This window comes from Panthera pardus, unplaced genomic scaffold (genome assembly GCF_024362965.1).
Source record: "Panthera pardus isolate Hobbes unplaced genomic scaffold, ASM2436296v1 HiC_scaffold_4, whole genome shotgun sequence".
Classification (NCBI taxonomy): Eukaryota; Metazoa; Chordata; class Mammalia; order Carnivora; family Felidae; genus Panthera; species Panthera pardus.
The window spans coordinates 9,793,667-9,821,630 of NW_026526969.1; the positions used below are offsets into that span (position 1 = coordinate 9,793,667).

At 44.3% G+C, this 27,964-nt stretch overlaps 2 protein-coding genes and 1 long non-coding RNA gene across 8 annotated transcripts in view; 2 read left to right on the forward strand and 1 right to left on the reverse strand.

Moving 5' to 3' along the window:
* ZNF394 (zinc finger protein 394) overlaps window positions 1-3,023 on the forward strand; it is a 30,753-nt gene extending 27,730 nt beyond the window's left edge. For both annotated transcript variants that reach the window (XM_053893805.1, XM_019422684.2), the window contains exon 6: window positions 2,243-3,023. The gene's annotated coding sequence lies outside the window, so the exon portion shown is untranslated. The remainder of the gene's footprint in view (window positions 1-2,242) is intronic.
* Window positions 918-14,889, reverse strand: ZNF789 (zinc finger protein 789). 5 transcript variants are annotated; one of them, XM_019422645.2, is made up of 5 exons: window positions 14,550-14,715; window positions 11,712-11,789; window positions 6,690-6,816; window positions 4,159-4,272; window positions 918-2,730 (listed from the first exon to the last, which is right to left on the reverse strand). In XM_019422645.2, the coding sequence occupies exons 1-5, from the start codon at window positions 14,607-14,609 to the stop codon at window positions 1,718-1,720; spliced, it is 1,392 nt and encodes a 463-aa protein (XP_019278190.2). In that variant the 5' UTR covers window positions 14,610-14,715; the 3' UTR covers window positions 918-1,717. The 5 variants fall into 5 exon arrangements, with proteins under 5 accessions (XP_019278190.2, XP_019278192.2, XP_019278194.2 ...); XM_019422647.2 differs by lacking the exon at window positions 14,550-14,715 and adding an exon at window positions 14,098-14,543; XM_019422649.2 differs by lacking the exon at window positions 14,550-14,715 and adding an exon at window positions 14,807-14,889 and having other exon boundaries at window positions 919-2,730.
* LOC128774700 (uncharacterized) lies at window positions 14,847-26,229 on the forward strand. Its single transcript, XR_008419096.1, has 4 exons — window positions 14,847-15,083; window positions 15,370-15,592; window positions 16,106-16,264; window positions 25,149-26,229. It is a non-coding gene; the product is annotated as an uncharacterized LOC128774700 (long non-coding RNA).
* The last annotated feature ends 1,735 nt before the right edge of the window (window positions 26,230-27,964 follow it).

Sequence of the window (27,964 nt, forward strand, 5' to 3'; positions counted from 1 at the left end):
TTTTACATAGGTCTCCATCTCCCAAAGTTGTTCTAAGTGGTCTTATCTCTCACTGGCTTATTTCCCCCTCACTCAGAAGTCTCAACTTCTTAATTTTGTGTAGGTTCTTCTAGCCAATTCATGCTGACCACTACAAAATGACTGCTTTTTGAACCCAATATACAATCTATCCCTTTTCATTATTTTCCTCCTGCAAGGCTTAACATTCCTTAATTTTCTGAGGTGCCACTTCCTTTCTCAGTGATCTTTGTTTTTATATGTTGGGTAAGAAGTCATGGAATTGGGAGGAGCAAGAAAATAAAATCAAGAAGAAACTAGACGGGATTTATAGGAAAGGGTCTAAATAGCAGCAAGTTGTAATGCAGACCTAGGATGCTGTTTAGGATACTAGAATTTCAAATGGGGTTCTTGTCTTGGTGAGCTGTAGGGAAGAGTTGTAAGGTCAGCTCAACTTACATAACCTGAACAGAAGGATGTGCTTGGAATAACTGGAGAAAGGGTGTGGCTCCCCAAGGACTATAGCTGGGGAAGACAGCTGATAAGGAGCTCCCAAGGTAAATGAATGCATAATCCTCCCATGGGAAAACTGAAAACTGTGTAAAACACATGCTTCAGAGTTATTCCACCCCAGGGGAGAATATCATATTTGTTAAATTCCCATCAAGCTTTAGTCGAGGCCTGCTCTCGAAATGTGCTAGTTACCCTACAGACCAGTGGCCTTTTCGTGGTTTTAAAAAAAGCCTGCAGACCAAGAGACACACAGTGCAAGTCAGATGAAGGCCAGCAGAAGGAGTAAGCAGGGGGCAAGGGCACCAACAGCTTCTGTTAACACTTGACTTAGAACTCTCAGTAGAATCTAGTGGCACACTAATTTTAGTTTATGGATACATTTTAGTAATTCTTAGGTGAGCACCCCTTACTTTATTTTTAAAAAGTCAATGTAATATCAGGTAATTTTTCCATATGAGACCAAGAAAGGTATTTCTTTACACCCATTTTTTTTAAATTAAAAACTTTTTTTTCCTCCGGTTTTATTGAGAAATAAGAAGAGCATTCTTAAATCGTTCATAATCATCAAATGGTCTCCAGCCTAGGGAACCACATAGTTCTTATGCCTCCCTTCTGCCTTGACTTGAGGGAATGAAAGTATGGTCGGGGGAGGGACTCAAGGGAGACTGTACATAACAGCCTATTACATGTTCTATTAAGTAATTCTTTTCAAAAAGTATTTTTTTTAATGCTTATTTCTGAGACAGAGAAAGACAGAGCACGAGTGGGGGAGGGGCAGAGAGAGAGGGAGACACAGAATCTGAAGCAGCTCCAGGCTCCAAGCTGTCAGCACAGAGCCCGAGCTCAAACTCACAAACCGTGAGATCCTGACCTGAGCCGAAGTCGGTCACTCAACCGACGGAGCCACCCAGGCGCCCCTCTATTAAGTAATTCTTAACTATAGCAAGAAGGTTAGCTGCAGAAAGAGGGTCCCCAAAGCAAAACCATTTCAGTTCCGGTTAGTAATTGTCTTAAAACAATGTAATTACACATAACTACACTAGTGGTAAGTTCTGGTCTTTATTTTATTTTTTTTAAGATTTTAAGTAATCTCTACACCCAACGTGGGACTCAAACTAACAACCCTGAGATCAAGAGTTATAGGCTCCACCAACAGCCAGCCAGGTGTCCCAGTTCTGGTCTTTAAATGGTCTTTTTCTAGTTAGTATCACACAGATACCTGTTCTCTGTGAGTACCCTGATGCTTAATAAAGCTTGTGCGCCAGATAAAAGATTTTCCACATTTGTCACATCTGTAAGGTCTCTCTCCAGTATGAATGACCTCATGGCGATGAAGATTTGCCTTAAAACTAAAAGTTTTTCCACATTCTCTACATTCAAAGAATTCCTCCTTGGTATGGGTTCTTTGATGCTGAATGAGGTCTACATTCCGACTGAAGCATTCCCCGCATTCACTGCATTTATGAGTGTTCTGTTTAGTGTGAATCTGTTGATGGCTCATAAGAGTCGAATGCCGACCAAAGGCTTTTCCACACTCGACACATTTATGGGGTTTTTCTCCACTATGGATTAGCTGATGTCGAATAAGGGTTGAATTCTGACTAAACGTTCTTTCACACTCACTACATTTATAGGGTTTTTCTTTGGTATGGATCCGCTTATGTTCAATAAGATATGCCATCTGACGGAAACATTTTCCACAGTCATGACATTTATATGGCTTTTTCTGCAGGTGACACTGTTTATGGACAGCAAGAGTGGACTTCTGTTTGAAGGCTTGCCCACATATGTCACATTCAAAGGGGTCCTCTGATGTGTGAATTCTATGATGTCGAACAAAATTTGCCTGACGTCTGAAGACTCTCCCACATTCACTGCATTTGTAAGATTTTGCGTTTGGAGGGATTTGCTTATGCTGCAAAAACAGTGATCTCTGACTGAAAGGCTTTCCATACTCATCACACTGGCCACGCCTCCTCCCTGTTTGAGCATTCTGATCTTGAATAAGGTGAAGGTTTTGAAGGAAGTTCTTACTGCATTCATCACCAATAGTGGGAAAGGCAAGTCTGTAAATGTCCACCAATTCGTTACATTTACGTAACTTTTCTGAAGGTCCCTTGGCTGTTTGCTGCTTTACTGCAGATGTCTTACACGACTCTAAGTCTTTAAAGATCTTCTGCCCTGGAGTTGGCTTTTTCATCTTCCATCTGGCTTCAGAACCTAACCAAATAAAAAGAAAACATAGAAATGACCTGCCCCCCACATCACAGAAGGAAAAAAAAAGAAGCCACCTGTGTGTGTGGAAGACACTCAAGTGAAATGAAGTGCTTGCTTAGTTATATTGTCCTGCTAAAGAGACCCAAATTTTGATTTCCACAGGACTCTCGGCTTTGACACCAGAAAGAGTTCTCAAAATCAACTGAACGACTGAAAAATGCACAAGTGTGTGTCAGAGAAGTGAGAACTGAGTAAATACATCACTACTATTGGAAAAATAAAACTTACTCTCGGTACTCAGTGAAGTCACATAAATATAGGAGAGGTGACATCTTATACTTTCTAGGTTAGTATTTTTTTAATAATTCTGAGAGAAACAACTCTTTAAAAACGGAGAGCATAAGACACAAGAGAAAAGGAACCAGAGGGAAGTAGGTACAAAGGCCAATGGAATAGAATAGAGGTTCTTGATCAGAGGTGATTTTGCCTCTTGGGGGGCACTGGACAATGTCTGGAGACATTTCCGGTTGTCCCAACTGGGATGGTGCTACTAAAACCTAATGGGTAGAGGCTAATATGGCTCAACACCTGACAACGCACAGGACAGCTCCTCCACAACAAAGAATTATCCAGCCTGGGGCACCTGGGTGGCTCAGTTGGTTAAGTGTCTGACTTCGGTTCAGGTCATGATCTCGTGGTCTGTGGGTTCAAGCCCCACTTCGGGCTCTGTGTTGACAGCTCAGAGCCAGGTGCCTGCTTCGGATTCTGTGTCTCCCTCCCTCTCTGCCCCTCCCTCACTCACGCTCTCTCTCTCTCTCTCTCAAATAAACATTTTTAAAAACTAAAAAAAAAAAAAAAAAAAAAAAAGAATTATCTAGCCCCAAATGTCAATAGAGCAGAGGCTGAGAAACTCTGGAACACAGGAATGTGAAAAAAAGGTAGAAGCAGCAATCGGGACATAGTAAGTAGGAAAAAGTAGGTATGTTGAGAAACACCGTGGGAATATGACAAACAGGATGAAGGCAAAGGAATGAGAGGAAAACAGAGGGGAAGGATAAGTAACGAGCATAGAAGAAAGAAGTATCTGATTTGGAAAAAGAGTTCAGAGAAACACTCTACCGCAGTAGAACGAGCATGAGCTTTGCAGGCTTGAAATCGAACCTCAACTATCAATCTGTGTGACAGATTGATATAGTTTTTAAAACTATAAATCAATCTGTGTGACATCTGAATCTTTGATTCTTCATCTGGAAAATGGGTCTAATGGCCACACTTACGTACTACCTTCAGAGGGCAGCAGGGATGAATAAGTGGGATAATGGATGTTGAACATGTGGCTCAGGATCTGGGGGGCACACGAGGGGCTTCACTAAGGTGCTTTCCTGCCCCTTCCTGATTTTTCCACTTGGACTGGGTCCTCTCCTCACCCACCTGGGCAAGCACTACTGGAAGCCTTCCTAGTCCCAGTTCTTGGTAGATCCAGGATCCATGGCTCTTCCCACTGCTCCAGCAGGCAGATCACCTCAGGTTTGGGAAACTGAAATCCTACTCATGGGGAAGTAAATGGGATGTGGTTAGTGAGTTACAGAGAGAGGTCCCAGCGCTCACCTTAACCCCCTTGAGTCTACAGTGGCAAACAGATAAGAGCAACAATCGAAAGGGCTGGTGAGAAGAGAATTTGGCACAATCTTTCTGAAACTCCAACAATCTTTACTGACAGATTCAGTAAATTCTCAACAATATTCACACCCTTAGATTTGCTAATCGTAGAGATACAGCCTAAGGAACAATCAGGACAAGATTAATGTGCCAGAGATGTTCAGTACAGTTGTACCCATGCAAAACTGGAAATAAAGTAGACATCAGTATGGGAACAGCTACAGTGTAACGTGAATTCAGTGAAGGCAAAAGTATTAGATCCTAAAAATCCATGTGTTCAAAGAATATTAAAATAGGAAAATGTTCCCTAGATATCTTAAAGGAGAATGCAAAACTCATGAAGTATGACCCAAATTTTGTTTTTAAAAACTATATGTGTGGGTATATGTACATTAAGTATTAATATATATGAAAAGACTAGGAAAAAGTAAACCAACATGTTAACAGGGATAATTTCTGGGCAGTAGGCCTGCAGATGATTTTTATTTCCTACTTTGTTACTGAAAGGCCATTCAATAATCAGAGAGACTAAGAGCCCATACCCTTTAACACCAATATTCTGGATCTTGGGAACAGTCAGAAATTCACATAAGGATTTATGGTCACAAACATCCATTAGAACATTAAGTATAGTAGATGATAAATCCATAAACAAGTCAACAACAACAACAACAAGCCAAACTAAATATCCCCAAATGGGAAAATGATTAAACATTACAGATCATACAACAGAATTACATTATGATCATTTACTGTATTTATGGGGGCTTTTAATAACATAGGGAAAATGTTGAAGCTTAACATTAGTTAAGATTTAAAGGAATTACAAAATTATACACAGAATATGTTCAGCCACATTTTTTAAAGCTTATTTATTTTGAGAGTGACAGAGACACAGTGCGAGTAGTGGAGGGGCAGAGAGAGGGAGAGAGAGCGAATCTCAAGCAGGCTCCATGCTGTCAGCACAGAGCACGACGCAGGGCTCGAACTCACAAACTGTGAGATCATGACCTGAGCTGAAACCAAGAGTTGGATGCTTAACCGACTGAGCCACTCAGGCACTTCTGTTCAGCTACATTTTTTAAAAGGACAGAGAGAGAAAAACTGGATGGAAACATTCCAAAATATGAACAGTGTTACCCCTGAATGTTCTCCCGTTCCTGTACCTTGTGTGTATTCAAGTCTGCTCTTGTAAATGCTTCTACAAGGAAAATAAACATCAAAAACTCCAGAGGTGGGCAGACAATCCCGCAGGAGGTGGTCAAGACTGTAGAAAGAGTGTCAGTGTGGGTGTCAAAGCTGGACCCCAGAAAGAAAGTGATTTGTTGAGAAAACGCCCATGGGAGGAGATTCTGCATTGCAATAAGCCAAAGGCAGGGTCCGTGAGTGGGGAAGCAGTGGAGGTTCAGAAATGAAGTCCGTTAGGAATCATTTCCTAGACACCCAGTGATGCTGCAAACAAAGAAGGAACCCATTTCCAGAGGGAAGAAAGAAAAAGACTTTTCGAGAGAAAAAGAAGCTAACCTTTGGAATCCAAATCAGCCATAAACCGTTCAGCTCCTATGGGTCTTACAGATAAGGAAGATGAGGGGTGGGGAGTGGATTAAGCGTCTCCGACCTCTAAAACAAAAGGCAACTATTCATTGTCCACAATCCCTTATTTGAAAACATTGTAGGGGCGCCTGGGTGGCGCAGTCGGTTAAGCCTCCGACTTCAGCCAGGTCACGATCTCGCGGTCCGTGAGTTCGAGCCCCGCGTCGGGCTCTGGGCTGATGGCTCGGAGCCTGGAGCCTGTTTCCGATTCTGTGTCTCCCTCTCTCTCTGCCCCTCCCCCGTTCATGCTCTGTCTCTCTCTGTCCCAAAAATAAAAAAAAAAAAAAAAAAAAATTGAAAAAAAAAATTAAAAAAAAAAAAAAAAAAAAAGAAAACATTGTAGAGGCCAGCTGCGTTTCAGGTCAGAATTTTTCCAGATTTTAGGAAGGTGACTTGGTGTGTATGTTTTCTATTATGTACCACCCCCCACAGGGGTTGGAGCTGTACCCTTCATCAAACACGCTGATATCTCTGGTACGCTAAATATATAGATATGATGACCACATGGGAAAAAAGAAGGATGATACACAGCTTCCAGTAGAAGAGATCAGGTTTTACCACCTGAACACTTCAGGTTGGGTCTTACAGCCAGATGAGTTATGAAAAAACTTCTAGTTTGCAAAGCTTTTCTGATTTTAGAATTGCAAATAAGGGGCTGAGCACTTGTGTAGACAGTCGGAGCCAAATCTTCAAGCCAAGTCATTCATTACCCAGCAAGATCATGTTCCTGTAATTCTCCAGCATCACGTCTCTGTAGAGGTCCTTCTGAGCCCAGTCAAGTTTGTCCCACTCTTCTCTAGTGAAGTACACAGCCACATCCTCAAATGACAGCGACTCCTGAAAACAGAGACTAATTATAGCCTCAATTCTTTTTTTTTTTTTTTTTAAGTTCATTTATTTTTGAGAGAGAGCGAGCAAGAAAGGGAGAGAGAAAGAGAGAGACAGAGGGGATCCCAAGCAGGCTCCACACTGTCAGCACAGAGCCCGACACGGGGCTTGAACTCATGAACCGTGAGATCATGCCCTGAGCTGAAATCAAGAGTTGGACACTTCACCAACTGAGCCACCCAGGTGCCCCCAACCTCAGTTCTTAAAACGACTTTGTGAACTATCATTATTCTACAGGTGAGGCTTGAGGAGGTAAAGTGACTTGGCCAAGCTCATTCTTTCCTCTATACTATAGCGTAGACAAACTTTTTCTTTTTTAAAGTTTATTTATTTTGAGAGAGAAAGAAAACGTGCATTTGTGAGTGGGGGAGGGGCAGAGAGAGAGACTCCCAAGCAGGCCCTATGCTGTCAGTGTGGAGCCCCATGCGGGGCTCAACCTCACAAACCATGAGATCCTGACCTGAGCCAAAATCAAGGGTCGGGTGCCTAACCGGACTGAGCCACCCAGACACCCTGACAAACTTATTCTGTAGAAGGCCAGATGGTAAACATTTTAGGCTTTCAGGTGATTTGGTCTCTGCTACAATTATTCACCTCTGCTGCTGTCACACAAAAGCAGCCAGAGACAACAGGTAAGTGAATGTGTTCCAGTGAAACTTGACTACCGGGTCCAGGTCAGTTTGCTGACCCTGCTCCATATACCAGCACCTTTAACAAATAATATATTTCTGTCCCAGATTCCCTTGGGAAAGAGATGGCACATTCAAATGAGGTCACTGAGGATAGGTTGGCATGCAGACAATTTGCAAAGGAAGGGACAGGCTTCATGGAAGCCAACAAGGCATGCAGAAGCATGCCAGGCTGGCTCTCATGGGGAACAATCACCCATATGTCTGAAGGGGAAGACGGAAGGAGAGGGGTTACTGGAATCCAGAAAGTTGTTAGAAGACTGGAGCTCTGTGGCCACTCTCATCCCACAGCCCAACACGCACGGGGCTGTGGGAATAAAACCCGACACCACTTTCTTCCAGGTTTCTGGTCCCCTGACCCCTTCCATCCCATTGCCAAAAGCCAGCTGGAAGCCAGAGGGCAAGAGAACCCATTGATGGTGTGTGAAGGTCAGCCTCCCAGGGCCCAGACCAAAGTGGGGGAGGGTGGAACATATATCAGAGGGGGGCAAACAGAGACCGTTGGTACAATGTACTACAGGGTAGAAGTTTTGTAGAAGTTTCCATTTGCAACTATGTTCAACTCATGTGGGCTGAGAATAGAAGGTGCCTCCCACCACGGGAGCTCTTGGAGCAGAGGCCTAGTGTCTGCCCACCACACTCCCCTCTATTAGGACAAACTGAGTAGCATCAGAGGCAATCTGTGCATGAAAAGGGTGATCAGGAAAAGGAAATACTCACCCCCACACCCTCAGGAAACAGACACCAGAATCTCCCAAATTGCATGACCCTTCTTTCCTCCCTACCAAGCCTGATTTCCAGGACTATGGTTTCAAGTTCCCACTCACTACCCATCCCAAATGTCCCTCCTTTTACCACAGCTGCCCTGCAAGTCTCCTCAGCTGACATTCTCTGCTCTACATGAAGGCTAACAGGTAGGAATAAAATGGCTTCATCTCCCACCAAGTTATCTCTATACACTCAGTTTGAGAGTCAGGCCTTTAATGTTGCCCCAAACTCTTGCTCTCTCATGTTCCTTCTCAGGGTTTTCTATACCTTTACCACTCTCTTTCTTTCAAGAAACATTTATTGGGCACCAGTAAGTTGCTAGCCTTCAAGCTGTAGGCCAGCAATAAAAGTTCCTACTGAGGCCACAGGATATAGCTGTTCAGGCTGTGCACTGTTCAATCCTGCAGAACACAGTTCACATCACAGCTGTGTGAATGGGGGGTTGCTACATGCACAATCTGTCTGACTCTGTAGCAGCCTTTGTCCCTGCTCAGGGAGTGAACTGTCCAGTGGGGAAAGATGGAAGTCAACATGGTAACTATCCAGTGGGAGGTACTCGGAGGGGGCTAGGAGGACATGTGACTCACCCCCACTACTCCCTTCGGGAAGGCATTGCCCATTATGTCCCAGGAAAGAGCCCACAGGGCACAGGCTCCCTAACCCCTCTCACACTCCCACCAGGCATTACCTGTGTTCTCACTCCTCCCCCTCCCCACCTCAGCAGAAGAGGCTCTTCTAGCAACTGCTGCCCCTCTGCCTCCACCTCTGCTTCCATTCCCTCGTGTCTCCCCCAGGGTCTTAATCCAATGACAGCACTCTGCCTTTTCTATATCCTTACCCTCTTCTCCCCTACCATACCATGACTTATAATAAGAAATATAGATTTAATCTTCATCATTTCTGGCACAGAGCTCCTAAAACCGCTGGAATTCTTAAGGGATAAGAGCAAAGGAGCATCTCTTAATAGTTGGTCTTTTGCCCTTGGTTTCTGAAATAGCTCCAGAGCCACAAAGGCATGTCACCTTACAACAAATTCCTTTGACCACACCTGAGTTAATGTTAAAGAGGTGAGCTTTGGAAAGGCCCCAAGTCTGGGAGGCTGGTTGCCAGGGGGAACCAACCAGGTGACTAGAGGGTTTGAACCCTCCACCCCAATTCAGAGGAGGGAGAGGGGCTGGAAATCCAATCAATCACCAAAGACCAATGACGTAATCAATCGAGTCCACACAATGAGTCTCCATAAAAACCCAGGAGAATGGGGTTCAGAGAGCTTCGGGGCTGTCGAGCCTGAGTTGGTGCTGGGAGTGCTGCACACTCAGCACGGAAGCTCTGTGCCCCTTCCCCACACCTTGCCCTACGCACCTCTGTGTGGCTGTTCGCGAGTTACAGCCTGTAATAAACCAGTAATCTAGTAAGTAAACGGTTTTCCTGAGTTCTCTGAGTCACACTAGCAAATTAATCGAACCCAAGGAGGGAAGTCATGGGAACCTCCAAATACATAGTCAGTCACTCAAGGCACAGGTGACAACCTGGACTTGCAATTGGCTGGTGTCAGAAGTGGGGGAGGGGCAGTCCTGTGGGACTGAGCCCTTAACCTGTGGCATCCAATGCTAATCCTTGAAGAGAGCATCAAAACTGAGCTAAACTGCAGGGCACCTGGCTGGTGTCAAGGAAGTGCCCGATGTGTGCAGGAAAGCACCAGCATGTCTGATGTCAGAAGTGAAGTGAAAGCATGAAAGGAGAAAGCAGAGAGACACAGGAATGTTTTTCTTAAACACTTACTTCTCCGCTAACTCCTTCCCCTTCGCCACCAAAAATGCCAAAGTCTCGCCTATCTTTAAGAAGATGTTCCGTGCTTTCCTTCTCCTCTGGTTTTGGCTCTCTCTCCTTCCCTTACCGGACCAGCTTCTAGAAGAAAACTACACACTCACTTCCTGTCACTCCATAAGCCACCATCCGGTTTAAGCCTCATCAAGCCTCTGCAACTGCTCCCTATGTCCGCCCACCTGGGATCGCAGGGCAGAGTGATGCTAATGTAGGAAGTCAGGGAGGGTTTCACGGAGAAGAGTTTTTAGTTCAGTCTTAAAATGCAAATATGTGAGTTTGCCTGTGAAGGAGAGAACAGGCTGTGCAAAGGAGCGGAGAAACGGAAGAGCGCCACAGACTCTCTGGCAGTCAGGGCGCACTGGCCATGAAGCCAGAAGAGCGCTACAGACTCCTTGTTCCCTCCTTGTCCCACTGTCCTTTCAAAATTGTTGCAATGGCATCCTAACTTGTCTCCTTAACTTTAAACTCAACACTTTTTTTTTAATGTTTGTTTTGAGAGAGAGACAGTGACAGCAGGGGAGGGGCAGAGAGAGAGAGACAGAGAGAGAGACAGAGAGAGAGAGAGAGAGAGAGAGAGAGAGAGAGAATGTCCAGCACGGACAGCACAGAGCCTGATTGACGCAGGGCTCGATCTCACAAACCATAAGATCATGACCTGAGCTGAAATCAAGAGCCAGATGCTTAACTGACTGAGCCATCCAGGTGCCCCTAAACTCAGCTTAAAAAAAAATTTTTTTTTAATGTTTATTTTTGACAGATAGAGCATGAGCAGGGGAAGGGCAGAGAGAGAGGGAGACTCTGAGAGATTTTCCCAGAATGGGAAACAGGCTCCAGGCTCTGAGCTGTCAGTGCAGAGCCTGACACAGGGCTTGATCTCAGGAACTATGAGATCATGATCTGAGCCCAAATCAAGAGTTGGACACTTAACTGACTGAGCCACCCAGATGCCCCTAAACTCAACTTTTCATAATCATCCTCCGTAATGTTACAAATTCAGTAACTAAGCTGCTCTTGTTCCCTTTAACACGGGCAGATCAGAATTTATCCCCATATTACAAGAATCTGTTTACATATCTACTTTTCCATAAAGACTTTAAACTCCTTCAGGTAGAGTTTATCTCCCAGCACAAAGGATAGTATCTGGTACACAGTAGGTACACAGTATCCCTCACTGACAGAAACAATCAATGACTATGGTAACAGTAGCTAAAGCTTGCAGAGTGCTTAAAATATAACCAGATACTATGGTAAGTATTACTTACTTATTTTCATAAGTGTCTCACTTAATACTCACAACTCCTTGTGATAAGAACTATCATCGTCCCATTTACAGATAAGTAAACTGAGGCCCAGAGAGCTTATGTGACTTGCTGAAGGTAACACAACTAAAACAAAGCCTGGACTTGAACCTGAGCCCACAGTTCAAGCTCTTTACATCATACCTTCCAAGAAAGAAAAGTCCCCAAATTAATAAAGATGGCTCAACGTGAACAAAGGAGTCAAGGCCATTGCAGGGCCACAGGGAATATCCTAAGGAAGGGGAGGAGCCGCCCAGCTCACCTTCCACCCAGCTGTCACGAATACAGCTTCCACATCCTGGTCTTGGAGATGGGGCAGGATTGCAGCCATCAGTCTAGACTGAAGGAGAAAAAACGATCATGAGTACGGCCAGAACTTAAAGCTCTCTCACCAGGCAGCCCTGGGACAGGGAAGTCCAACGAGGCCAACAAACCTCAGCTAATACCCAGTCACGGTGTTTGGTGTCGAAATGGGTGATAACATGAAAGGAGCTGCTAGGAGAGTCTTTTCAGGAATTTCTGAAGTTAGCTCAATTTCCAAAGCTTTATCCAAGGACCCCGCCCTCCCCTTCTCCCTAGAGTATGTTCTGTAGAATACGTTCTCACTGAAAGACTAAATACACAAAGGGACACGACCATAGACAAAAACAGAACTCTGGCTCACCACCTGTAGCAACCAGCCCAGAACCCAAACCACAGCCAGTGTAGCAATCAGCCCCACATCCAGATTTGGTCAATAACTGCCAGATTATCCTGAATTTTTACTTCCTTCTTCCAATTTTTACCAACAGAGAAAGCCCTCCCCAACCACATAGGATGTTCCGTTTCTACTTACTTAACCCACCTCCAGCTTTCCCAAGCCAATAGCCTCCAAAGTGGGTACATCCAAACTTCCCCCTTTTTCACCCCACTTTCCCCTGCCTGCCTTGAGTCTCTGCTAAACACGTGACAGTGGCTCCCTCCCTTGCTGTGGCAGGCTCTGAATGAAGAGCCTTTGCTCATTCGCATTTTGGGGGGTGGGTGGGGAGGGCGGTCTTCATTTATTTCTGCATCTCACACAGAATCAGCTCAGAGAGTATAAGATGACGTTAGGGCAGTTGGAGATTTCAGGCTACATTTTATATACACAGAGGTAATCACTGTCAAAAGGATATTCAGAGAGCTTTACTTGATATGAATATTTTCTTGAGGGAGAAACAAACAAGGAGACTTCTAAGCCTAAAGCGTGAAGAAGCTGAGAGCTCTCGGCAGTCACTGCTCAGTTCAGAAAGCACGTGAAGGGGAGAGAAGATGCTGCCCCATGATTATTTCGAGCTTCAGGCACTTGAAAAGAGGCAAACGCAGAGAAAGGCCTTCTCTGAACCCCCTGCATATCCCTAAAGATAGATCCTCCAAAAAGAACTCAAGTGTCATAAATTCCCCTCCCAGGGCGTTTCACCAACCAGGGAAGATAGATTTGTGTCACAGGAGAGGAGACTAGACGTTGACACAACACCCAGACAAACTTTGTCATAAACTATTGAACCTTCTGTCTATTCTTCTACAGGCCCGTTCATCTTTCTTAAAAAGCATTTACTCTCCTCTAAGAGGCCTACATCCTCTCTCCCCTTTCCCTATTAAGATGGTATTTAGGGGTGCCTGGGTGGCTCCGCCAGTTAAGCGTCAGACTCGATTTCGGCTCAGGTCATGATCTCACGGTTTAGTGAGTTCGAGCCCCACGTCCAGCTCTGCGCTGACAGTGAGGAGCCTACTTGGGATTCTCTGTCTCCCTCTCTCTCTCAAAAATAAATAAACTTAAAAAAAAAAAAAAAAAAAAGATGGTATTTAGGCCTGAATTCTAAGCCACCCCAGGAGTTACTCATTTTTTCGTGGGTATTTCCCACACATACATGAAGTATATACATGTAAATAGACTTGTCTGTTTCTTAATCTTTTATTGCAGGAGTCTCAGCTAAGAACTGAGAAAGACAGTTATTTTTCTGCCCCCTACACAGGAGATGAGGAAGTAGCTTTGTTTTCTATCCTTTACTAGAAACTCACAACCCTATTTTAGAATAGAAGCACTGTACAAGTTGACTGGTCTGCAGCTGATGGGCTAGGAAGCTACAAGTCACCATGACATGAAGAAAGCTTAAGTTCTGCAGGACAGTCTGCACTTTGGGGAAATTAGGGCAGTTCAAGTTTTGATTCCACAGCCATGGGTGGTTGGCCTAGGGTACATCCAAATTGTGGCCCTCCACAATTGTTACAGTAGTAACAATAGTTACTGGGATCCAGGTGATTTTTTCTTTTTCTTTTTTTTTTTTTTTTTTTTTTTTTTTTTTGTGCTTCTCTGGCCACTGGTGAACGCTGCTTTCTCTAAGTGCGTTTTTTTGTTTTTTGTTTTTTTTTTTAATTTTTTTAATGTTTATTTATTTTTGAGACAGAGAGAGACACAGCATGAACGGGGGAGGGGCAGAGAGAGAGGGAGACACAGCATCGGAAGCAAGCTCCAGGCTCTGAGCCATCAGCCCAGAGCCCGATGCGGGGCTCGAACTCGCGGACCGCGAGATCGTGACCTGAGCTGAAGTCGGACGCTTAACCGACTGAGCCACCCAGGCGCCCCTCTAAGTGCGTTTTTAAGAACATCCCTCGCACCATTCACGTACCCTAAAAACACTGCTTGGAAGATCCTCTGCTCTTTTAAGCATGGAGGCGCTCCAAAGAAACGTCCTGATCGATGGCGTCAAGACTGGGGAAGGGACCTCAGCCCTCTCATTACCTAACTATCCCGTCTACCGTGCATTGGAAGTCAGAATCTAAAACGCCACTTCGCAACAATGTGAACTCTGGAAACGTTCGATCACTTCTCCTTTTCGTCTATAACCTAACCAAACCAAACCGAACCGAACCACACTATTAACCAGCCGTTCATTCATCGGACTTGTTCCTCCTTAATGTTGAAGACCCGACGCCACGGAAAATATTCACAAGTTGACATCTTCAGGAAGACGCTCCCTTAAGTCCCTGCGACCTGCCCCGAAGGCGGGGGGTGAGGACTGTCTCTCGAGCCCTGTCACCTTCGGTTGCGGGGACACCGTGGCTCTGCCGCCGCACCCACCCGTCCCATCACACGAGCTCCTCTCTTCCTAGACCTGCTTCCGACCCTCCGCGGTGCCATCTCCTCCAGGAAGACCTCAGTGTCCACCTGCGGCGGCCCCCATGGGCGGGCTTCCCTCTCCAGGTTCGGGGCAGGACCCGTGACAGGTCGCCGCCCCTCCGCTAACCCCCTACCTGAGGGCGCGAATGCGGAAGAAACCCGCGCCACTCGCCGACCCTTATTCCTGCGCGGGGAGCTCAGCTTCTCGGCCAGCGTACCTTCTAGGAAGCTCGGAGGCTTCGCAACTCTCTGGTCCGTTTAATAGAGAAGGGGCCTCCGTCTCACGCACCCCTGGTCGAAGCCAATCAACTGCCGCAGAGGGTCCCGGTTGGGGCACGTGACTTTCAGGCCCCGCCCGGCCGGTTCCCGCCCCGCCAAGCAGTTCGGAATCTCTATCAAGAATCACCGGGAGGCTTTGAAAACTCTAACGGCGAGACCTTCCCCTCCCACACCAGTTGAAGCAGAATGCGTTAAGATGGGCCCTTGTGCAATTGCGTGGGTTTTTAAGAAATGTTTTATACATTTATTTTGAGGGGGGGAAGGGCAGAGAGAGAAGGAGAGAGAATCCCAAGCAGGCTTAATGCTGTCAGTGCAGAGCCAGATGCCAGGCTCCATAAACTGTGAGACCGTGACCCGAGCTGAAATCAAGAGTCCCAGGCTTAACTGAGCCTTTGAGGCGCCCTCAAATTGTGTATTTTTACAAAGCTCCCCTTGTGAGTGTAATGTAGAGTGACCACCTTTTAATTTGTTTTTTAAAAAAATATTTATTTATTTTTGGCAGAGCGCGAGCAGGGGAGGAGCAGAGAAAGAGGGAAACACAGAATCCAAAGCTGGCTCCGAGCTGTCAGCACAGAGCCCAACACAGGGCTTGAACCCACAGACCGTGAGATCATGACCTGAGACAAAGTCGGTCACGCAACCGTCTGAGCCACCCAGGCGCCACTAGAGTGACCACCTTTTTAGAGAGCCAACCCTGGACACAGTCCTACCAGACGAATAACATAGTATGTTGAATATAATGAATTATTATACATATCTGTGTTATTGCTGTAACATAAAAATATGAAGATAGGTATTTATCTGAAATTATGTTATTCAGAATTTACTTTTCTGTTACTTGAATGCTATTTAAACAAAGCAACATAGGACTAGTTAACAGTGGCAATTAGTTGTAATTGATAGCAGGACTAATCTTTGATAGGATTCTATGTTTAGTAAAGAAAAATAAATTAACAGTTTAAAAAAAAAAACACTCTTTGAGGTACTGTGTGAAATCCTGCCTTTAAGTCTTGATTTTCATGGGCCAAAACATTAGAGAGAGGGGGGAGAGAGAGAGAGGGACAGGGTGTTTGTTTTACCAGTATCATAGGAGTTGTTTGACCAGGGACAAATTAGATAACTCCTCTGTATGTTACTTTCCATGCATGTAAAATGAAGAGATTAGTACCATGAGTTTTATAGGGTTGTTCTGAGTAGTAGTACCCCCTTATCCTCTGTTTTGTTCTCCTCATTTTCAGCTCCCTGAGTCAATCATGGTCCAGAAACAGACGATCCTTCTGACATATCCTGAGAAGGTGGATAGTTGCCTAACGCTACCTCACAATGCCTACATAATACCCCTCACTTTATCGCATCATAGAAGCATTTTATCATCTCACATCATCACAAGAAGAAGGGTGAGTACAGTACAATGAGATATTTTTAGAGAGACCACATTCACATGACTCTTATTCTAATTGTCCTATTTTATTGTTGTTAATCTCTTACCATACCTAATTTACAAGTGAAACTTTATCATAGATACGTATGTATAGGAAAAAACACAGTATATATAAGGTTTGGTACCATCCACACCTTTCAGGCATCACCTGAGGGTCTTAGAATGTATCTCCCCACAGGTAAGGGGGGAATACAGATAAAGGGGGGGCCACTTTCTGCTTGTTCTCTACTGTATTGAATGAGTTAATATATGTAAGGTGCTTATAACAATGCCTGGCCACAGTAAATGTTCCTAAAGCATTAGGGAGAAAAACTTTCAGTATTCTAAACATCTTTAGATGAACACATATTCATTGACTCAGTGTTGTAGCAGTTTGAACTTCCAAGAGACAAGAGAATCAGGAAATACAATGAAATTCATTCATTCAGTTAATATTCATTGAGGGCTTATAATGTGCCAGGCACTGTTTATTTCAAACATTACACATTAAAACATTATTCAAAGTATTTAAGGCTTGGTCCAGGCAAAGGGCAGCTGATCTCATACAGGAAAAACCAGTTGAGCTTTTGAAAAATTATGCTGTGCTAAAGGTAGGACATTGGAGACTTGGAAGACTCAAATTCAGGAGTAGTTTCCCCTCTCAGGATATTTACTGACAGCTGAAGCTACATGGATCAGGAGGCCAAAGAACTATACTAAAATACTGGGAAAGGAACAGAAGAATTTTCAATGTCCCAGTGCTTGAGACAGAGACTACTACAGTGACGAGATTACTAACTGTAGGTCTTACAAGCAGTAGTTTCTATTGCTATTCTTTACGCTCACTGATCCTTGCACATATTGTTGTTGTTTTTATCTCTAGAAATTCTTTTTCTTTTTATTACCTTGTATTTTTCTGTTATTACATTTATGTTCTTTTAAGTCTTTGAGGATATTCATAATTATTTTAAAGTCCTTGTCTCCCAACTCCATAATGTCTGTCATTTCTGGATCTGTTTCTATTGACTGATTATTTTCCTGGTTTTGGATTACATTTTCCTGCTTCTGTACATACCTATTAATTTTTTATCGGATGCTAGACATTATAAATTTTACATTGAGTGTCAGAGTTTGTTGTTTTCCTTTTTTTAAAAAAAAATGTTTATTTATTTTTGAGAGAGAGAGGGAGAGACAGAGCATGAGCCAGGGCGGGGCAGAGAGAGAGGGAGACACAGAATCCAAAGCAGGCTCCAGGCTCCGAGCTGTCAGCACAGAGCCCGATGTGGGGCTTGAACCCACGAACCATGATATCATGACCTGAGACGAAGTTGGATGCCTAACTGACTGAGCCACCCAGCACCCCTGTTGTTTTCCTTTAAAACCATTGGAACCATATGATCCAGAAATCCATCTTCTGTAAATACCCTAAAGAAATTAAATCAGTGGTTCAAACAGATATTTGTATACCCATGTTCATAATAGCTTTATTCACAACAGCCAAAAGGCAGAAGCAAGCCAAGTTTCCTGGGCAGAGGAGTGGAAAAGCCAATTGTGGTGTATCCATACAATGGAATATTTTTCAGCCTTAATAGGAAGAAAATGCTGACAAATGCTACAACATGGGAAAACCTTGAGGACATTATGCTAAGTTAAAAAGGCCTGACACGCAAGGACAAACATTGTATGATTCCACTTTTGTGAAGTACCTAGAGTAGTCAAACTCATAGAGACAGATAGTAGAAGGGCTGAGGGGAGGGGGAAATGGAGAGTTGATGTTTAATGGGGACAGAGTTTCAGCTTGGGAAGGACAGTGGTGATAGTTGCAGACAATGTGAATGTACTTAATGCCACTTAAAAATGATTGAAAAGCTAGGGGCACCTGAGTGGCTGAGTCAGTTGAGTGCCCGACTCTTGATTTCAGCTCAGGTCATGAACCCAGGACCGTGGGATCAAGCCCTGCATCAGGCTCTGTGCTGAACGTGGAGCCTGCTTGGGATTCTCTCTCTCCCTCTGCCCTTCTCCCCTGCTCTCACTCTCTCTCTATATATATAAAATAAATTTTAAAATGGAAAAAAAAATTTTATTTTTAAAAGTGATTAAAAATTTAAATGTTATGTATATTTTACAAGAATAAAAATATATTTTTTTCCTTTAAGACAGTTCAAATTATTTTCTGATCAGCTTGACTCTTTCAAGGTTTGTTTTGAAGCTTTGTAAAGATGAGTCACCCCCAAAAGAGTGTGACTTTGGCCTGAAAGTTTGAGCAAATCTGGATGTCCCCTAAGGCTAGTTACTGTACTTCTAGGAGTTCTGCTGAATGCCTCAGGTCAGAGTCCTCAGATTTCAACGTGAACATCTCCCAGCTCTGTGTGAACGCTGAGAACTATTCAGCTTACTGTTTCCTGTTGGTTCTTTGCCTGGCATTGATTCTATTAGGAACAGACTCAAGAGGACGCTTTATGGAAATTTCTAGAGATTTTCTCTGTGTAGCTTCTGGCTTCCTAGGATTCTGCCACCCAAACCCAGCTGCCTCTGCCTCCTTGAACTCAAATGTCTGTCTCCTCATCTTAGAGAACCTGCTATGGTCTGTATGGACTCTTCCTCCCCTGCACTGTCATAAAAGGTGCCTTTTTCGCAAGGATCACAGGTCTGTACTGCCTGTTGTCTCCGGTCTGAAAACATTTTTCATATGTTGTCTAGTTTTTTTTTTTTAATGTTTATTTATTTTTGAGAGAGAGAGAGAGAGAGAGAGAGAGAGCGCGCGTGCATGAGTGGGGGAGGGGTGGAAAGAGAGGGGGACAGAGAATCCCAAGCAGGCTTCATGCAGTCAGCACAGAGCCCAACATGGGGCTTGAACTCATGAACCATCAGACTATGACCTGAGCCAAAGTTGGACGTTCAACCAACTGAGCCACCCAGGTAGGTGCTCCTGTTCTCTCTAGTTTTATAGTTTTTTACATGAATTCAGTAAGTCCACTCTTACTAACTACATCATGGCCAGAAGAGGAAACTCTGTATAGTTTTAACATGCATTTATTTTCCTTCACATGCGCTTAAAATTTTCAGTATTTAAATTGTTAAAAAGAAGCAACAGGCCCCAAATGGAGTCACTTGAGTTAAACCTGATGCCCACGGGCTGGGTCTGGGGACCCAGAGGGGGTCCCACAGGACCTGGCTGCGTGTAGGATGGAAATCGAGCGTGAGCCAGCAGGAAGTGAGAGCAGAGTTTACAGAAGGTGTAGAGAGAGTGCAGAGATAGATAGTGTCCGGGCTACTCAGAAAGAAAAGGAGGGAGTCTCGTCTTTGTTTGGGGTCTGGGATTTTTACTGAGGACAGGGATCTGGTGCACGTGTCCCCTCAGGTATCCAGGAACTGGTTAGAGCAAAGACAAGGGCCCAGGTGTTATTCCTTGGAACAAAGGGGCCTTGGCATTAAGATGTCTAGTGCCATGGTCCAGAATGTGCATAGGATGGCTGTGGTGTCTAAATGAGGTATCTATCTGGTCAGGTGGGGACCTCCAAATGTGGGGCGAAGATCAGGTGGAAGCCAATGGTGCAGGTGGTGAAAGAATTCACCTGAGGCAGAACAAAGGCAATAGAAGTTTATGGAACACACCGCAAGGGAGCAGCAGGCAGGTCATGTCTGCCATGAGGCAGTGGGTGGGGGCTGTTTTTAAAGCAGGGAAGGTGAGGAGTTATGGCGATATATGGAATTTTCCCTTTTTTGGTAACTGTGCCTGGTTGTAAGTAACCCATTGGTCAGTTAGGGCCTATGGATATTTTGGGTCACCCAGTGGGCCTGTCTCTATTCAGCCAGGGAATCACTGTGGGCCCTTTCCACACCCCATTACTCAAGCCCGTTTGCCTAAAAGCAGCCTCTACAATGGCTTCCTCTGGTCATTCTCACCTGATCTTTGCTTAGTTGTTAAATAAATTCATTAATTCCTTGTCTCTTACAAGGAGGACATTCTAGGGGCACCTGGGTGGCTCAGTGGGTTGAACGTCTGACTTGATTTCAGCTCAGGTCATGATCTCACGGTTGGCAGGATCGAGCCCTGAGTCCTGGCTGTGCACTAACAGCGCAGAGCCTGCTTGGGATTCTCTCTCTCCCTCTCTCTGCCCCTTGCCCCACCCCCTCATAAATAAATAAATAAATAAATAAATAAATAAATAAATAAATAAATAAAATTTTAAAAATCCAAGGAGGACATTCTTAGACATGTGTAGAGTGGGGTGGGGGCACAGGTCCTAATAAGAATAGAAGCAGGAAAAGGAGCAAAAAACCAGATTTCTATGGAGTCCTTCAGTTTCCCTATCTCAAACCCATGACACCATGCCAAGATTTAATACCTGACGTGATTACAGTTTCGACCTTCCCTAGGTATGTAATCCTAACTGGTCAGTCTGGAATTTTTTGGTCAGCACCACTGAGGCAATGCTCCTAATGGCTCTACTGTCCCCCAAAGGAAGGTTACCTTGCCAGATGATTTATTTTTCTATCTATGACTTCCTTGTTGTACACTCTCTCTGCCTTTTTAAAAAACCTTTCCTGCTGGGGGCTTCTGGGTGGCTCAGTCAGTTAAGTGCCTCACTTCAACTCAGGTCATGATCTTGCGGTCCATGAGTTTGAGCCCTGCGTCGGGCTCTGTGCTGACAGCTCAGAGCCTGGAGTCTGCTTCGGATTCTCGGTCTCCTTCTCTCTCTGACCCTCCCCTGCTTTCTCTCTGTCTCTCAAAAATAAATAAATGTTAAGAAAAGTAAAATAAATAAAAAAACAAACCTTTCCTTCTGTAGCCCTCTGGAGTTCCATTCTAGTGCTGGATGGGATGCTACCTGAATCATTCAATAAAGCCAATTCAGTCTTTAAATTTATTCCACTGCATTTCTTCTTACAGTTTCATTTGAATTTTGTGACTGAACTATGATTGTACGTGAATATTTTCCTCTTGGTGTATAGACGTTGTATTTTGGATTTTGAGACATAATTAGAAATATTTCTCTATTCCCAAATTAAAAAGGAATTCACTATGATTTTGGTTTCTTCTTCTTCCTCTCCACACCCTCCTCATCCTTCCCCTCCTCATTGTTCTCCCTTGTACTTCTTTTTTTTTTTAAGTTTATTTATTTATTTTGAGAGAGAGCATATGAACACATGCAAGCGGGGGAGGGGCAGAGAGAGGGAGAGAGAATCCCAAGGAGGCTCCGCACTGACAGAGCAGATCCTGATGCAGGATCAAACTCATGATCCTTGAGATCATGACTTGAGCCTGAGATCATGTTGAGCCAAAATCAAGAGTAGGATGCTTAACCAACTGAGCCACCCAGGTGACCCTGCTTATTTATTTTTTTACATGAGTTCTAGAATTCATAAATACAGCTGCAGGGGAAAAAATCTACTTATACTGGTGTCATGCTAACATTGTAAATTAACTTAGGGATGTTTATATCCTAGTTCTCCTCCTCCATTAGGTCCTTGGATGAGCCTTGGGACCTCCGTTTTCCTGCCTGTCTCTTGCGTTGGTAGGACTTGTGTCCCTGTTTCTGCCTTTTGGTTCCATTCTTATTCATCTCTAGGACTAGGCAGAACACACTGTGTCTAGCTTTAAACCAAGTTCTCTGGGGTTCTGACTCCCTTATGTGGTTCCTGCCAGCCACTTCCTGTCTATGCTGGCATATACATTATGTTATTTCTCTTGTGAAATCTGAAAGAATCTCATTTCATTATGTGCAACTTTGACAAAAGCCTCATCCAGACTCTCTCCCATCCCTCAGACTGGACCCTCCTGGTATGAGGTGACAGAAAATACATCAGTCTGTGTCCGCCAGTACCTGGCACTGTAAAGCCCCTGTAATTCCCTGAGTGATAATAGCATCAGGAGCATCTCTTATTCTAATATTTGTTTTTGACTTCATCCCTGACACAGGACTTTTTTTTTTTTTTTTTTTTTTTTTTTTTTTGACACAGGACTTTTAAAACCCTTGTAGATTCCTGGGGGCCCTGGGTGGTTCAGTCGGTTAAACATGTGACTCTTGATTTTGGCTCAGGTCATGATCTCATGGTTCATGGATTCAAGCCCCACGTTGGGCTCTACACTGACAGCATAGAGCCTGGGTGGGATTCTCTCTCTCCCTCTGTCTCTGCCCCTCCCCTGCTTGCACACTCTGTCTCTCTCAAAATAAACCTAAAAAAAAAATTTTTTTTAAACCCCTATAAATTCCTAATGGTAAAAGCACTGGGAGCATCTTTTGATCTACTGAGGTGACTCTGGGTGGGTTCTTAGGTGCCTCCTGGATGGGCCACGGTCACCAGGAAGACCAAGGCCATGATGAGAAGCTTGGAATTTTCAGTCCTGCCCCTCACTTCTCCAGAGAGGGCAGAGGGCCTAGAAATGGAGTTAATAATTGATCATACCTGTGTGAGGAAGCCCCCATAAAACCCCAATAGTATGGATTTGGGAGCTTCCAAATTGGTGAATACATCCACACCAGCAGCATTGTGACATATCCCAACTCCATGGGGACAGAAGCTTCTGTGCTCTGGACCCTCCCAGACCTCACCCTGTGTATCTACCTCTTCATCTGGCTATTTATCTGTATCCTTTATCGTATATATATTTAAATGTTTTATTTACTTTTGAGAGAGAGAGTGCCAGTAGGGGAAGGGCTGAGAGAGGGGGACAGAGGATCGGAAGTGGGCTCCACGCTAATGGCAGCAAGCCTGGTATGAGGCTCAAATCAAGAACCACGAGATCATGACCTGAGCTGATGTCAGACACTCAACCAACTGAGCTACCCAGGTGCCCCTATCATATTTTTTTAATAAACTGGTAGATGTAAGGAAGTGCTTCCCTGAATTCTGTGAGCTGTTCTAACAAACTAAACAAACCGGAGGAGGAAGTTGTGGGAACTTCTAGTTTGTAGCCAAATTGGACAGAAGTTGTGGGTAACCTGGGGACCTACTACTTGTGACTGGCATTGAAAGTAGGGTGAGGGTGGGGCGCCTGGGTGGCTCAGTCGGTTGAGCGTCCGACTTCAGCTCAGGTCACGATCTCACGGTTTGTGAGTTCAAGCCCCGCGTCAGGCTCTGGGCTGATGGCTCAGAGCCTGGAGCCTGCTTCTGATTCTGTGTCTCCCTCTCTCTCTGCCCCTCCCCCATTCATGCTCTGTCTCTCTCTGTCTCAAAACTAAATAAACATTAAAAAAAAAAATTTGAAAGTAGGGTGAGGGCAAATAAATAAGTAAACTTAAAAAAAAACAACAACTATGTTCCTCCTTCTCACCATTCATATCCCCAGTACTCTCAATCTTTCCTGGAATTAGAGGGCAAAAATGGAGCTTAACTGGGATAAACAGAGATTCTACTTTATCTATTTTCTCTCTTTTTTTTTAAGAAACTTTTTTTAGGGGCGCCTGGGTGGCGCAGTCGGTTAAGCGTCCGACTTCAGCCAGGTCACGATCTCGCGGTCCGTGAGTTCGAGCCCCGCGTCAGGCTCTGGGTTGATGGCTCCGACCCTGGAGCCTGTTTCCGATTCTCTGTCTCCCTCTCTCTCTGCCCCTCCCCCGTTCATGCTCTGTCTCTCTCTGTCCCAAAAATAAATAAAAAAAAAAACGTTGAAAAAAAAATTTAAAAAAAAAAAAAAAAGAAACTTTTTTTAAAGTTTATTTATTTTGACAGAGAGAGAGAGAGAGCACAAGTGGGGGAGGGTCAGAGAGAAGTAGAGACAGAATCCCAAGCAGACTGTGCAATATCAGTGCAGAGCCCGATGCGGAGCTTGAACTCACAAACGGTGAGACCATGACCTCAGCCGAGATCAAGACTTGGATGCTTCACTGACTGTGCCAGCCAGGCACCCCATTATTTTCTCTTTAATGTATGAAATCACCCACACTGAAGACATGCCTGGATCCAAAACACAGTCTGCCAAGTTAAAGTGTGTTATTAAGGAAAATACATTATTTGAGGAATATCCAATAGAACTGCATGAGACAGGTCAATAATTCTATACCATGAAGCTTTCTTTTTTTAATTTCTTTTTTTTTAATTTTTTTTTAACGTTTTATTTATTGTTGAGACAGGGAGAGACAGAGCATGAACAGGGGAGGGTCAGAGAGAGGGAGACACAGAATCTGAAACAGGCTCCAGGCTCTGAGCTGTCAGCACAGAGCCCGACGCAGGGCTTGAACTCATGGATGGAGAGATCATGACCTGAGCCAAAGTCGGCCGCTCAACCGACTGAGCCACCCAGGCGCCCCTACCATGAAGCTTTCTTAGCAATGAAAATCCAGTATGGACTAGAGGCTATGGCCTTACCTAGATTGATAGTCATTTGTGCTATGTATCTTTTTTTTTTTTTTTAAGTAGGCTCCATGCCCATTGTGGTGCTTGAACTCGCGACCCTGGGATCAAGAGTCAGATGCTCCACCGACTGAACCAGCCAGGAGCCCCTGTCCTATGTATTTTTCCACACACTCGGTCATCATATTTTTACAAATTGACACTTTTAAGTGTCCATGGGAACATTCTCTTATGCCTCATGTAGTGGCCATGAGGACATGCCTTGTGAACCTTTGCTACAGGGAACAATTGGCTGAGGTCCTAACTGCCTCAACACATGCCTCCCAGGCGCTGCTCCCTGGCACTGAGTGTGTGTGGACCCTCTAGCAGACCATCCCTGGAAGGTATAGGACTCTTCTTCAGCTGACATTGGCTCGAGATTCCCCGAGGACTTTGCTGAATTTTCCTTAAACTGCAGGGCGGCATCATGCTTCCACTGACCATTCCCCTCTCCTTCCCGTGGGGTAGTCTTGCATCTTGGGCTCTCGCCAGCTTTAAAAACTCCCACCTTATTTCCTTTCTCACAGGCGTGTCTCCTGATAAAATCCTTGCATGTTTCATCACATCTTGGCATCTGCTTCTTGGAGGACCTGGACTAACATCACAGAAAGAGCAATTTTCCAAAAGCCCACACTCGCAAAAGGAAAAGTCTAAGCTATTTCATGTACCGTTAGCCTGTTCTCTACTCTGTGGGGAGACTGAAAGCTGAATCATGTCTATTTCCACATAATAAGAGGAACTCTTGGTCCTGGATGATGGAATTATTCCCCTAGTTTCACCCCCTTTCACCTCGGGCACCATCAAGCCAGTGCATAGCAGGGAAGACTATTTACTGACTCCTGTCCTTCCAGGAGTAGTATATTGTTGAATTTGACGGACCAGAAGAGGGAACTGGCTTACTTGCTACCATCATGAGAATTCAGGTTAATTTTGCTATTACAATCCCATCATCACACTCTTGCAAACCAGGGGATAAGAGCAGCCAATGAGTATGCTGGAAAGAACAGATACTGTCTCCTAATATTGAGTAATCTCTTTGAAGACTGATTGTTTAGTTTCTCACTCGCCAGAGTTAGACGGCTCTGTCCTTTGCACATGCCCCATTTTTAGAGGGCCTACTTCCATTACCCCAAGAACTCAGGTCTTAAAGAATATGGGCAATGCTATAGACAGCAGTGTTAGGTACTGTAAGTCTGCACCAACGCACTCATGAACTGTTTTGTAGATGCTCCGTTTGTGTGCCAAATTTGACCTCTCCGGTGTCCATGCTAATTAGTCTTGACCAGGCCACTTAGATCCAAAATCCTCTTTCCAAGATGTTTTATGTTGCAATTCTTCATCTCAGGGTCATGAGTTCAAGCTCCACATTGGGCGTGGAGATTACTTAAACAAATAAATAAACTTTAAAAAAATGTCTTTATGAACATGTTCTCTTTGTACCTGAGAGGATGCATTTGATTAGGGATTCTGAGAAGCCTGGGATTATGATTTTGGATCTAAAGATGCCGATAATCTGGGACAAGTTAACTTCATTTTCCTGGACGTTGCTTCTAATTCATATCGTCCCCCTTATATCACTCACTGGGAGTCTCTCATAGATGTGGGGAAACCTCATGTTGTTAAGAAACATCACAATGGGGGCGCCTGGGTGGCTCAGTCGGTTGGGCGGCTGACTTCGGCTCAGGTCATGATCTCGCGGTCTGTGAGTTCGAGCCCCACGTCAGGCTCTGTGCTGACAGCTCGGAGCCTGGAGCCTGTTTCGGATTCTGTGTCTCCCTCTCTCTGACCCTCCCCCGTTCATGCTCTGTCTCTCTCAGTCTCAAAAATAAATAAACGTTAAAAAATTAAAAAAAAAAAAAAAGAAACATCACAATGACCTTTGAGGTCGATACCCTGAGCAGTTCCTTGTTGTATTCTATGTTCTCCCAGGACTTGGAGGTGGGAATGATAATTAGGAATTTCTTATAGGCTCCCACTTTGTCCAGCTCAGTGATCAACAGAGAGCTCCCCTGGATTCCCAAATCATCATCTTGAGTCACAATGCCCACTCAGATCCATTTAAAGTAGGGTCATTCCCTGGGCCCAGGATTGGTCACTAGTGTCCTCTGCAGAAAAGGAGTCTCATTACTGAGACAGACTCCAGTGGATACATAACTGACCCAGAAAGTGAACACATCTTTTTCATAAATCAGAAGCGAATCCTGACAGAAGCATATAGAAGGAATACTGAAACCTATCCTTACACTTAAAGTTTTGACATGTATGATGATGTTTCTATACCAAATCGTAACATACATGTAAATTGTTCTCTCCAGTTTATTTACTTTCTAAATAAAGGTGGGGCAATTCTCAGCCCTTGGAAATAATTTCTCCCTAAACTCCTGGGCAGAGGAGGCAATGTAATCTAGGTTCAACTAGAGCAGACCTCTTAGAGTTTAATTCCCAACATTAAAGGCAAACGTATCCCTGATATTAAGGAACAGCCGGTTCTTTTGTTTGGCTACTTTCTGTATTTAATTTAAATACACATTTAAAGTAAACAAATCTAGGGGCGCCTGGGTAGCTCAGTCAGTTGAGTGTCCAACTCTTGATTTCAGCTCAGGTCATGGTCCCAGAGTCAAGGGATCGAACCCCTCCTCAGGCTCTGTGCTGGGCATGGAGCCTGCTTGAGATTCTCTTTGTCTCTCTCTCTCTTTCTCTCTCCCATTATCTCTCTCTCCCTCTCCTGCTGCCCCTCTCCCCTGCTAGCACTCTCTAAAATAAAGTAAAAACAAAATAAACAAAGCTAAAAAGAAAATAATAAAGTAAATAGATCTTATTTTGTATTCTTGATAGTCCAGGGATGGACTAACCAATTTACAGAGAAATTACAGTTTAAGAAAAAACCAGAGCATTTATGAAATGACTAAAATAGCTTCAGAGCAGCTAACACAGCTTTGCATTAAAAGTCATCTCTTGATTCAAACTACATGATTGGAATCGATAGATTTCCCCATTGTTTCTATTGCACTATAGCAATGCCTTTGCCCCTTGACAATCAGACATGTAGCTAATGTGGTTCCACATCTCTCAGATTGTATCCCTTCCTCCCATAGACCTGCCTAAGAGGAAAGCGGTGGTCATAATCAGGAGTGCAGAGGGAGGGCATTTCCAGGGCTGTTGTAGTTTCTCACAAGATCTAAAACAGTGAGGGTAGGTGCACATGATGTTGAAGCCGAAACAATTATTATGATTATGATTTTATAAATTTGGAACAGCTACATCCCCAGAAATTCTGGGCAACTGGTGTTCTACCATATAATATTTCACCATTGTCATCCCTGTGCTTAGGAAAAAGAAAAAA